This window comes from Rhamphochromis longiceps, linkage group LG4, assembly GCF_057381845.1.
Source record: "Rhamphochromis longiceps isolate RC_006_pf linkage group LG4, R_longiceps_female_GT1.1, whole genome shotgun sequence".
Lineage (NCBI taxonomy): Eukaryota > Metazoa > Chordata > Actinopteri > Cichliformes > Cichlidae > Rhamphochromis > Rhamphochromis longiceps.
In genome coordinates, this window is record NC_140560.1 from 26679348 (window position 1) to 26692156 (window position 12809).

Genomic DNA, 12809 nt, shown 5'->3' on the forward strand with positions numbered 1-12809 from the left:
GAGAGATGGTGAGACAGATAGGAGTCAATGTATGCAAATGACAACAAGCTAAGTGCTGCATTGTGCAAGTGTAAAACGAGGATGAAATGTAGCTGATGGACAGCAGGACAACTTTAAATGAAAAAAAAAAGCAGGAATATTGAAATGCACTAAAAATGAGATAGGCATTGCCAATTGCTGGAATATAAAAAGCAGCAGGAGAGGGAGGTTACCAAATAATGTGAAGCAGCCTTAGTTAGCTGGATGTCATTGGACTGACTGAGGGAGGGAATGTTAAGTGCCTCAGGAAATAAAATCCATGTTATTATTATAAAGGTTTTCTGACTGATTTACCTTTGTAGGAGAGTGTTTAAGATAAAACTGGTGAGCTGAAATGGGAAACAGAGGGGGGCAATTGCATGCCAACAAAATAGCATAATAGAGATGCTGAGATGAAAAAAAAATGGACAGTGACATTGCGCTCCACTTACTATCATGTTCTCCAAAGCATGCTTGGCCAGCCAGCAATTTAAAAAGACAGGGATGAAGAGATTTCTGAAGGATGGCAAAATCACCTGTCGAGAGAAAAAGAAATGCTTAGGCTTACTTAGCTCTTATCGCTCTGTTTTCATATGTTACACAATCATGGTCTCTGGCAGTAAAGGGGGTTCTGTGCATCTTGGGATATCCTCACGGTTTCAGGTACTGGATAGTGATGTGTGATTTTTTTTTCATAGGTGGGTGGGACTACAGTGCTTGAAGCCCAAAACAAATGGCTGCCTGCAGAGACTCCCCGTGCCGTCAGTGCTCAGTAATGCGTATCCTTCCACTTACAGTGATCATGAAGGGAACAGCGCTGATCATCTCCAGAATGAAAGGGACACGTAGTACCTGCTCCCAAACGTTGCCCTGGAAACACAAACCACACACAGGGGTCAGGAAACTCCATTGTCTTGGCGACCTTAGGAGATTAACACATAACAGGCCCAGTTACCACAAAGTGCAGGGGAACAAATTGATGAGCTTTTGCACCATACAATAAATCGGGGTGTGTGTTAGGGTTGTATGACTGTCTTTTGAGGAAGGAAGCAGCATTACTCAGTTTCCACTAAGCCTTTCTGCTCAATTAAGATGTCAGCCATAGCTGTTTTTATGTCTCTCCCGCCTGCATATGGCTGACCTGAATCTGACTAGTGTAGGTGGACAGGCATAGGCTATGTCCACAAGAATCAGTCAGCTCTAAATGCTAAGGTCTCTAGCCTCCAGAGCAATCTGCAGAGAGAGCGCCTTATAAGCTTATAGTTTCAGATCCAGACACACATTGATGAATTGCCTTCCCTCTGCCTGGAGAAGGGCGGTCCTCCCCAAAAGTGCTTCAAATGTGTCCATAACAGGACAATGCTGAGGAAGCCTCAAGGAGCTCTGAGGTTCTTTCCAAATGCAAGAGCAAAGGAGCAGCATCAAAGGAGAACAAAAAATGTCAATTTATTAGAGTGTACCTAGAAAATCTGCTTTTGGTTCTCTAAAAGAGATTCCTGTTTCAGGGACTACCCTAAACAGCAATGACATAAAAAAAAAACAAAACAAAAAACTAGAGTGGTGGTGAAAAAGACTTCTCCTTCGATAGGTCACATTAACTCACCAGAAATGACTACAACCCAGAATTTGACACAAACAAACAACTGAGCAGGAGATGAGGTTTGCTGCTTCCAGCTGGTGATTCTTGGTTTGTTTTATACCTGCAGATGTCAGACAGTGGCAGGGTACATCCGTGCACGTTTCCAAGGTGAGAGTTGTGCCAATTAATGCATGTTGCACAACAGCAGTAATTGAATTAATTACTCATTGCTCAATTATACCATAAATGGAAACTACTCAATCTACCAGCAAAACAGGTATAGCATTAGTTCAAGCAGGGTATGACGTCACTGAGGAGGTAGATCAGGTGGTCTACTAATTGGAAGGTTGGTGGTTTGATCTGCTCACAATGCATTCATAAGAGTGTGAATTTACTTCAATAGAATTCAAATTAATTTGATTTATATAGTGCCAAATCACAACAACAGTTGCCTCAAGGCACTTTATACTGTAAGGTAAAGAGTCTAAAATAACAGAAAGAAAACCCCAACAATCAGGCGGCCCCCTATGAGGCAGCACTTGGCAACAGTGGAAAAGAAAAACTCCCTGTAATGAGGAAGAAACCTCCAGCAGAGTCAGGCTCAGGGAGGTGCAGCAAATGATTGGGGTTGAAGGGAGGAGACACACTGTGGAGGACAGACACAGCTTAATAATAACTGATGATTAAAGGCAGAGTGATGTAAAATGTTCAAAAGAGTCCTTGCATAAACGTTTGTGTAAATGGGTCAGTGAGACAAGTTATATAAAGTGCTTCAAGCGTTCAAGTAGTAGTAGTAGTAGTAGTAGTAGTAGTAGCATAGAAAACAGTTCATTTACCATATTATTTTCTACATCCGGGGAATATCTCATAGAGGGTGCCACGCCATAGTTGCTGTTCATCTGAAAGCCACTTTGCAACCCACCTCAAATCACAGATCCTCCTTTCGTGTTGCTTCTGACTGTGACTATGTGACTGTGACTTTTAGCAAATGGACATTGACTACATGGAGTTTTTTGCCCCCACCTTAGCATTTAGGGGCAGCAGGAAAGCTCCCAAAGCAGAGCTGTGGCACCCAAATAAAATTACAGCAGGTGTAAATAATATTCATTTGAGGACATTTTATCAATTGAGATAATCTTGTTTAATCCACTAAAGAGATTTTAGGTGCCAAAGAAGGTCACAGTTTGTAAGCTTCAGCTTCATTTTTTAAAAATTAATGTAAAAATGATCTATGGTTGAAAGACAGAATACCATCACTTCAACTTTAATAGCACAGCAGAAATGTCCAGTGGACAGTCACCACCATCAAGCATCAGAAATCCATCCAAATCCCCCACATACACCACCACAAACAGGCTGGCCAATGGGGTCGTGTGAGTGGCTCACCTTGTAGCTGAGATACACGAGTAACATCGTTTCCGAAAAGCTGATGAAAGCCACAAGCACCTGCAAAAACAGAGAGCGAGAGAGAGAGTAATGTGGAGAAACAGACAGAGGGAGAGCAGACACAGAAATTAGGAGTCGCAGAGATGGGGAGCGTGGGTGGAATCAGTGGGTGTGCTGATGTTTGAGCTTCAGAAGGAACAGGTTTAAGTGAAGCAAGAGACAGCCTGGTGTCTGATGTACATTTATATGTATGTGTGGGTAACCACATTGTAACTGTAAATATATGTCAAGTAAGAATGAGCTGAAATAATGTGACCTAAATTGAATTGGCAATAAGCCGTTAAAGCATACGCAGATATTTTGACTTCTGTGCATTCGTGCATGCAGAAGTGATCAGACACAAAAATGGAGGCCTTGTTTACATGGGAATGTTACAGATGTATCTAACCTGCAGTGCCCACAGCGGTAGAGGTCTGTCAACCCAGATGATCAGCTTCCTGCAGAGGTGGGAAAAAAAGGGAAGAATGCAAAGTGGAGGAGACAGATGTCACAAAGAAAGAGAAAAAAAAACAGGCAGACAATGTTAAAATTACACTAGACTAATTAAACTGTGCTGATAATACTGTATAATCATCATAACTGGATAATTATCATATTGTATGAGGTTAAAGGAAAGTAACCCCCCACTCCCCCAGAGGAAAAAAAAAGAACCTGGGCTTAAGGCTGCTTGGCACGATGCTACAAGTCTACTGCCTGGAGCAGGAGGTGGCCCATCCCTTTCCTGAGCTCACTGAGTCAGGCTCCTTATTCATTTGGCGCCAGAGCTTATAGCCAATGTCATCAGCCACCAATTAGATCAATAGGTCCCTGAGCAGGAGACAGGGCAAGGCCCCAGGTCCAAACACACCTCCTGGATTCTCTCTCTGCTCCTGTATATTAGATACTCTGTCTTCACTAGATCACTGTTGATTAGGCTGCACAGGCACTGCGTGCATATTATGTTGGCAGGTAATCCATACAGCTGAATCGTGATAAACGAAGGTGGATCAGTAATGTTTAATATCAACATTGTGGATTGCATCAGTTAAGCAAAGTCGCATTGATTGCATTATACAACATTTCCGGCCGGAGAGCTGGTGTCGTGGATCAAAGTATCCCAGGATGGTTTCATGGTCCTATTCTGCAGGCTAAAGCCATCACTCCTAATTAAAGCCTTGCATGCTTACCAGTCAAACTCACTCCATGGACGGGATGACGTGTTTTGTTTGGTGCAGTTAACTCCGCTCACACTGCAGGGGGTAAAACCACATGAACAGCATGAATAAGACGTCTTCATCCCAGCAGCTTTCATCAAAACTGGACTGAGCCACTAAACGGTTCAGTTTCCAGACTTGTTTTTCTCTTCCTCCATAAAGTTACGGGATACTTTATACACACACACACATACACACTGCTGTCCCCTCTATTGACTTGTTGCTTTTGCTCCTGCTATCAGAGAACCTTCTTTTACCCAGTTGAGCCATCGTTCACGCCATATTGCTCACCAGTCCTGTCTTTGCTCTTGCGGGTTGTCCAGCAGGACTCGGACGATGTAGAGGAGGCAGCTCAGCACTTTTAGAGAAAAGTTGAACATTCGCACTCGCAGACCTGCAGTTCGAAAAAGAAATAGTCAGCGAGTCAAAGACAACACCAATACGGCAGAATTTATGAAGATACAATTTATTCAATGCTATCAATATCCTTGATGCATGATTTAAAAATGTGACACCGAATAAAGCTCTGCAGGATTCTTTTAAGCAGTGCAGTGCTCTTTGAATCTGTTATGATTAAAGCTTCAATGAAGACATGACACAAATTCTTAAGAAATAAATCCTCTGGGCAACTAGGAGTATTTCATATACCACTAATTATCACTACCAGAAAGCTTGAAAGTCCTTCTGAAAGTTGATTCATCTCATCTTTTCAATGTGCATTTCTGGCCAGGACTAACAATGCTTGGCCTAATGTAGCTGAAGTGCACGCGTGTAGTATATTGCCTAACTAGTAAACAACCCCTTGATAATTCACAATAAGCCAATTACCTCCCCCCCAAAAAGCAACTTGTGTATTCAGTAGAAATGTAGAAATATTAATATTACTGTACACCATCCTTGTAAATGAGCACACTGATAATCAAACCCGCTACACAGACTTTTAAGCAGGCACAGAGAGTGGACAAGTTGAATAACTGGTGATAAAATGCAGAGCAAGAATGGCAGCACACCACACATTAAAACGAAACACGTGTTCAGCTGAACAAGTGGTTTAAAAAAGAAGACAGCAGACAAGAAATTCACTCAACCAGGGAAAGCGCGATCCCGAACACGGGCAACTTACTGGATCTTTGGTTTTTGATGAAGAACAGCTTGAGGCGCTCCTTAAAAGTGTTCTCGTTCACATAAAACTCCACCTGCACCCTAAGAGAGGTGATGGAGAGATGGGCAGAGTCAGTAATAGGCAAATGGAGATAACGACGGTACAAGAGAACCCAGAGGAAAAGTACTAGGAAACTGCTTCAGGTGACTGAGGAAATAAAATAGCTGGAGTCAAGTCATGAGACAGATGAGAGGAAGCGAGTGAAGTGCTATGAGATAAAACAGGGTAAAGGTGATGAAGAAAAACAACACAATTGAACAAATTCGACATAGAAAGGGTGATAATGATTATGTGACCACGGAAAAGTATGTAAATAAGATGCTGTGGACTGCTGCATTAAAGACTAATGGGTTTTGGAGGAAATGGTGTTCCTGCTTGTCCGCCTGCCCATAGGCCCAGACAGCTGCAGTCACTCTCGTTATCTCCACTGATTAAATATAGAGCAACAAATTACTTCCCTCTGATGTTTCTGCTGAACATGGGAGGCCATAATTACTGCTCTTTCTCCCTTTTCATTCTGGCACCCTCCTGTTAGAGGGGCCCGCACGCACACACATTACTGTACACACATGGCCCTGAAACACACACCTGCAACTGGGTCATTAGTATTATTAGACCATTCATGTGGCCATCTGACATGGATTCTTGTGGAGAGATATGATGAAGAGCCACTCTTCAGACACCTCTTACATGTGTACAGACACATAATCAGGCACTGTCACACATAGACTGTATTTCCTGTCTGACCACCTCGGGGGAGAATTCTCAGTAGCTCCCCTTTCATCCTATGGAGGGAAGAGTGGATGACTCAGGTCGAGGATAAAAACGCCAGGCCCGGCACGCCGGTGGTCTCACACAACACAGGCAGATGAAAGAGAGGGAGAACAACTGTGGTCTATTCTCCTGTCTGCAGGAAGAGGAAGAGGTGACGGCATTGGTGGCGGTGGTTGAAGAGGTTGTGGGGGAGCCTTCCCGGGGTTCCAGAGTGACGTTATACCACCATGAGGTGCACACAAATCAAGATAAAACTACACACCTTCCCAGCAAAGGGGGGGGGGCTTGTTGGGGTGGGGTGTAATTGTCGTCTCTGTTACTATGGCAACGCAGAATTCAGTGTCTTTTTCCTTGCCTCTCTTATGAGCACATGTGAGCAAACACACACTTGTGGAAAGTGTTCAGCCACCGGAGCTGATGGCCCCGCTGCAACTTGTCGACGGTTCCCTGCGCTCTGAGCAGATTGCTGACAATAATGCTTTCACACACATGATGAAAAACACACAAAAATAATAGAAATACAGATGAGCACGGGCTCGCGAAAGCCCAGAGATGTGCAACGGCACCGTATTGTTTGCAATATGGATACTGTCGCCCCCTGTGGAGTCAAACTCAGTGTAGTTAGTTAATTAAACTTTAGTCAACAGTTAGTTTTACTGTTGGAAAAAACAAAAAAAAAAAACAAAAAACAGTTAGTTTTACAAATTATAACATGTTTACTCTTCGTTAGTAATGTTACAATTTACGATATTATGTAGTGAGAGTTCAACACTGTGTATTTTTTAATGATTACAATGCTATTGTAGTTTTCTAGTAAAGGTTTTACTGTATTATAAGTGTATCCTGTCTAACTCCTCAAAGGTGGACACTTGGGCACGGCACTGTTGGCATCGTATTTCAATTTACTGGGTCCACTTGAGCATCAAAGTCTTTTTCCTAAACCACAGACAAGTTGTTTTAGTTTGTAAATCTAAATGGTGAGTGAAAATGAAACTAATTAGTATGTAAAAAAAAAAAAAAAAAAGTACATTAACTGCTATCTAGAATTTTTGGATGTAGACTGCTGCCTCCACCCATTAGCCAACTTACATTCTCTTTAAAACTCTGGGAGGTGCGTGTCGTCATGATAAAAAGTACCCTAGCTCCACATTTTGGACAAAAATGAAAGAACCAATCTCGATAAAAATATGTAACCAGTTTTCAGAGTATATTATTTTTTTTGTCCTGTGATTGGCACTGACTGGAAAAACAATCCAAAGCTCAGCAAGTAACTAATAATTATTTAAGAAATGCAAATTTATATTTAAAAATCTATTATAAAGTGTAATTAAAGTGTAATTAACATAACATATTCCACATTATTAACAATGGCTACTATAAAGTGTTAGACTGGATAATTCAGCTGTACATGTGTTTAGTGACAATAAAAGGCATTCTATTCTACAATAACCTTATTTGTGGTTAAAGTTTTATATCCAGTGTCAGGTCACATTACTGTGCACTTTGCCATCTTTTAAGGGTCACTTTTAGTATTTCCAGTCAGCTAGTGTTGGCAGGTCTGGTGGACCCACTGCATTTTCGTGTTAAATCAATACACCCCTTAACAACAATTTATGTAAAAAACAAACAAACAAACAAAAAAAACTAACAGATGTTTATTTTATTAGTGGTTAATATTTGGAATTTGCCTCAGTTAGATAACATTTATGAATAAAAGTGCTGTTCTTTTTTTTTTTTTTGATAAAATGTTTTAGAAACTGAAAAAATAATCCTGACCTAACCATCCTAACAGGTAGGGAAAAAAACGTGTTGATCTTGAACAAGTATAATTAAAGGAAGGGTTCTTAGCCCTACTGAAATTTATTTCTTTGAAATAAATTAGAAGTGAATCATGTTCATGCCATATTACATATTAGTCCCAACAATGAATAAATGATAAATACTGATCGATAAGTAACAACTCAGGCAAAGCTATTTATTTATTGTGTCCCACCACCAATTTGCAGCAGGGACAAAGCGTGACAAACTACAGATGGTTTCTGCAGACATACAGCAGGCCATGTAGAAGGAGGACAGAGTGTGGACAAAGGTACACGGAATCAGTGTAGTCCCGAAAACCACACGTGTAGTGTCAATGTGTGTGTATAAAGTCATTGAAAGAGTTTTATTTTATACGTTTGTCACAGGAAATGAGCCAAAAACAAGAAGTCTGAGGTTCAAAATGGTAATAAATTGTGTCATTTTTCCTTTTGGTAAACAATGAAAACAGGTTTACCGGAACTAAACATGAGACACGGGTTAATTAAAATTGGTCAAACAGCATCTAAGACACTTTCTGCATTGCTTTCATATTTCAAAAGTAACCTTTCTGATTATGTCTAAAGCTACACTATATTCTAGTAAACATCAGCTCCTCTTACATTCTTGAGTGGGGCTTCTTTTGAAAAGCTCCACTGTGCCAAGTTCCTGGTTATCATCCTCATAACAAAAAAGGTAAACACTCAAATTTTTACTTTCCCTTGAACTTATCTGGCCTTTTACAACCACATACATCTCAGGCTGCACTTTAAGATCTGACGGTGACAGTGTTTTGCTCTCCTGCGCCAAAACATTTTTATCGCCTGTTTGTTCTCATCTTAGGACAATTTAGGTGACATACGTTCTAAAATCCTGCCATCTGAGTATTTATTCATTCCAGAAAGTCCTCAAAGCCTCTTCATATTTTGTGAGACGAGAAGAGGATAATTTCAGAGGTCATTCTAGCCTTGATGTATTTCTCTAAGCAGAAGCTTTTCCACTTGAGTGTACAATAGAGGATGAAAAGTAAAGTGGAAATATAGCCCAATAAAGACTTGAGCCGTAGGATAGATTGAAAGTCGGGAACTTTAATCTAAGGGGAAGGTGGAGGAGAAAAACATATTAAAAACTCATAAAGAGCATTATTTCAAAACAAAAGACAAGCAATCACATCACGATGATACCCCTGGGCAATAGCCTCGTTCCCGCCCCAAGGCCTTCTAAAAAAGTGAAATGAAAATAAACGATTAGATAATTGTGGGGGAAAACTGGTTTGGCTCATGTTGTGCAGAAAATAACATATGTCACTGAACTGGGGAACAGCGAGATTCATCATGAGGGAGAAACTCCCATAGAGGTCCTCTCCTCTCACTCTCTGCTCTGACGCTCCTTCAATAACGTTGATTTATCAAGCTAATTATTTACAACCAGCGAAAATTATCTTTTGGAGTAAAACTAACAGCTTTAACAGCTGGAAACAAGAGCACGTGACTAAAGAAGCATTACAAAAACGAGCCTGGAGAGATTTCACATTTGCATGGACGTGTGTGACGGGGAGGCAGAGGGAGAGAGGGAGGACTGAAATACAGACAGATAAATGTAGTTAAACAGACGCAGACAGATGGACAGACAGACAGAAGGGGACATGCGGAGGAGGATCTCTGAGAAACAGAGAGAGAGAGAGAGAGAGAGAGAGAGAGAGAGAGAGAGAGAGAGAGAGAGAGAGAGAGAGAGAGAGAGAGAGAGAGAGAGAAAAAGAGAGCTGAACCTCGTTCTCCTGCTGCTTCCACCCATGCCTGAGCTCCATAATGACACAGCATTGGCCGTCTAATGACACAGTGGAAGAGACTAAAGAAACCCAAATCTATGCGCACAAAGCAGCACAACATAGGCTCATTACGACCTCCACACTAAAACTCTGAAATAATAGTCATACCAGTGACAGAGAACAAGCAGGAAAATAAAGTAATCGAGGGAAATCAAAGCTTGTTATGTTTAATGAATGAAAAGATGATGCCTTTGGAAAATTAAGTCCAAAGAAAATATTAAAATGTGCTTTAATACACGAGAGGGGGAGTTTTTCATTGGAATACACATAAAAAAAATTACACTAGCTGCTTGCAATGAAAGTCAATAACATATAATGACATTTATACACTCGTCCGACACTTTATTAGGTACACCATGATAGTAACCGTTTGAACCTCCTTTTGTTTAAATTCTTCCCAGCACAGATTCAGCAAGATGCTGGAAACATTCATCAGATATTTATTCCCATATTGACATGTAGCACCACACAACTGCTGCACATCCATGATAGAATTTCCTGTTCTACTACCATACACTGTGCATTTACCCATTGCAACACATCCCAATGGTGGTCTGCTGGATTGAGCTCTGGTGACTGTAGAGGCTGTTACCAATTAGAGATGATTTCATGTTATACTGTTGGAATAACATGTCATAATGTGGTCATAATTCATTCAGACCTGAAAATGTTTTTCCAATTTTGAGGACCACTTTTGTGAATTGGAGCTTCGGTTTCCTGTTCTTAGCTGAAACCCTGGCACTGGGTGTGGTCTTATGCTGTTGTAGCCCATATGCTTCAGCGTGTGTGCATTCAGAGATGCTGCTCTGTATACTTTGGTTTTAAATTGTGTGTATTTGAGTTACGATTGCCTTTCTATCACCTCAAAGCTGTCTGGCTTTTCTCCTCTGATCTCTGGCAACAATAAGGTATTTTCACCCAGAGCATTGTACCTCGCAGGATATTATCTCTACTTTAGACTCATTCTCTGTAAATCCTAAAGATGGTTGTGTAGGAACTTCCCCATAAATCAGCAGTTTCTGAACTCTTTATAACAGCTCACCTGGCACCAAAAAACTTGCCAAATTCAAAGTTACTTAAATTGACTTTCTTTGAATATTAGCAGGCTGTCTTGAGCACGTTTATAGGCCTCAGTAGATTAAGATGTTGTCATGTGATTGGCTGATTATATAGTGTGTATAGAATGCACATCTACCTCATATAAAGTTAGTCTTACAGTAAAACATCAGACAGTATCAAGGATTGGAGTACTCTGCCAGGCATTTTAAAGAAGAAAAACTCCATTGCTGCATTTATTATCTGGATTTGGAATCGCCCAGACTGGAAGTTACTAGAATATTGGAAACATCACCAAGGCTACATGAAACAGCTGGAGAATAGACGAGCTGATGCTGCTACATTGCAAGCCCCAATCCGAGCAGCAGTGAGGAAACATCCACCTGCTGATGTGACCGACCAACGCTCGGCTGGAAAATCTGTTTGAAAACTCAAACAGGACGACAGCAACTATTTGCTCCTCTTGTCACATGCCAACATGCCCTGAGCAATGCATGTGGCAACTGTATGCTAGAGCTGCCTGTAGTGTATGTTTAGCTTTGGCTAATTTTAGTTGTTTGTTCAGTCCCTGCACAATGAAAAAAAGCCCTTTGTCAGAGATTCTGCTCATAATCCTTTACTGACAGAATTTCAAATAAGTAAGCAAATAATGTTTCCTTAAAATGACTGAAAACTAAGTGACACCAGGATAATAAGTAATACAGTGGATTGTGCTTCGGATTAAAAAAGAAAGTATAGATTTCAGTTTTGCAATAATAAAGCTCTAAGAAATCCCCAGGAAGACTCCAGCCAGTTAGATATGTTAGTAGGATGAGGGTTAAAGCTGCACCTAAATATTAAAAAAGCCAAACATCCCAGCATCTCAACAAGCTGCTGAGTTTTGCAGAAGAGATTTGAAACCTCAAGAGTCCCATTTTCCTGCTTAAAAAAAGGTTAAATAAGTATAAAAAGGAAAGAGCTTTCCAGAACAATGAGAGCTCATGCTAGGATAACATGGGTTATCTCATGTTGTGGAGTCCCACCAGACTGAGAACAAGCTGTCATTAAAGCAATGGGTGGAAGGGTGGAAACTAGATATTCTGTAGTTCACAGACTTTTTTTTTTTTCCACAGTCAAATCTTTCCTCAAATTGTCAAGCTGATGTTCCAGCGATTATAATCAGTCTTATTATACCACATTTTTTCTCCCTACTGTAAGGACTATGGCTACCAGCGCACACAAGAGACTGTGAGTCACACCTTTTCACAGCAGACTCCAATCTGCGCATGAATTAAATGAGTAAATAATGATCATTTTCAATGGCAGTGATAATACTCCTGCTAAGTTAATAATTTTTATGTACACGAATGAATAAAAACCTTTTGTATTTTACAGGCCTGTAAGAGGAGAGAGCCCGTGGACACTTGTGCCAGTCGGTTTGAGTTAATCCAGCTTCGGCTGCTCCGTCCTCGTGTCACAGCAGGGATGCTCGGATGTGTTATTGATGGCTCAGTTCTACTTAGTGGAGGTGCTGCTTTTATGCATGCTGCCGTAGTTAGTGGGATGCTAAAGAGAACCGAGCCATTGTTAATTCCACCTGTGCTTTCCCTACTGTGATAAGCCAAGATGTCTGCTGGGTAAAAGGTCAGTGATGGCTTTTCCCCCCTTTTTCTTTGGAACTGGGTTTTTCAATCCAGTCCAATTCAATTTAGCTTTACTGGCATAAGCATAATTCAGACACATGATGACTAAAAAAACCAAGTAAGCTGCTAAACTACAGGTGCACCTGTTGATTACTTTACCTGAACAACTCTCAGTAAAAACACTTTACAAAGGTTACAAGTTGTGCATCCATTCAGGCCACAGATGCATCCTTTAATTACACCTTTTTTCCCCCCATGAGGTATTTAATAAATACAGTTGCTTTACTTTGATCAGTCCAAATTGAGTCCATCAGATAAAACTACAGTGCTAAGC

General features: G+C 40.8%; 1 protein-coding gene across 2 annotated transcripts in view; it reads right to left on the bottom strand.

Moving 5' to 3' along the window:
- Positions 1–12809, bottom strand: part of kcnt2b (potassium sodium-activated channel subfamily T member 2b) — a 45314-nt gene that overhangs the window by 24335 nt on the left and 8170 nt on the right. For both annotated transcript variants that reach the window (XM_085404169.1, XM_085404168.1), the window contains exons 2-8: positions 5360–5439; positions 4528–4630; positions 4210–4272; positions 3432–3480; positions 2984–3043; positions 814–888; positions 471–554 (exon numbers count right to left, since the gene is read on the bottom strand). In XM_085404169.1, the coding sequence (XP_085260295.1) occupies positions 471–554; positions 814–888; positions 2984–3043; positions 3432–3480; positions 4210–4272; positions 4528–4630; positions 5360–5439 (514 nt within the window). The remainder of the gene's footprint in view (positions 1–470; positions 555–813; positions 889–2983; positions 3044–3431; positions 3481–4209; positions 4273–4527; positions 4631–5359; positions 5440–12809) is intronic.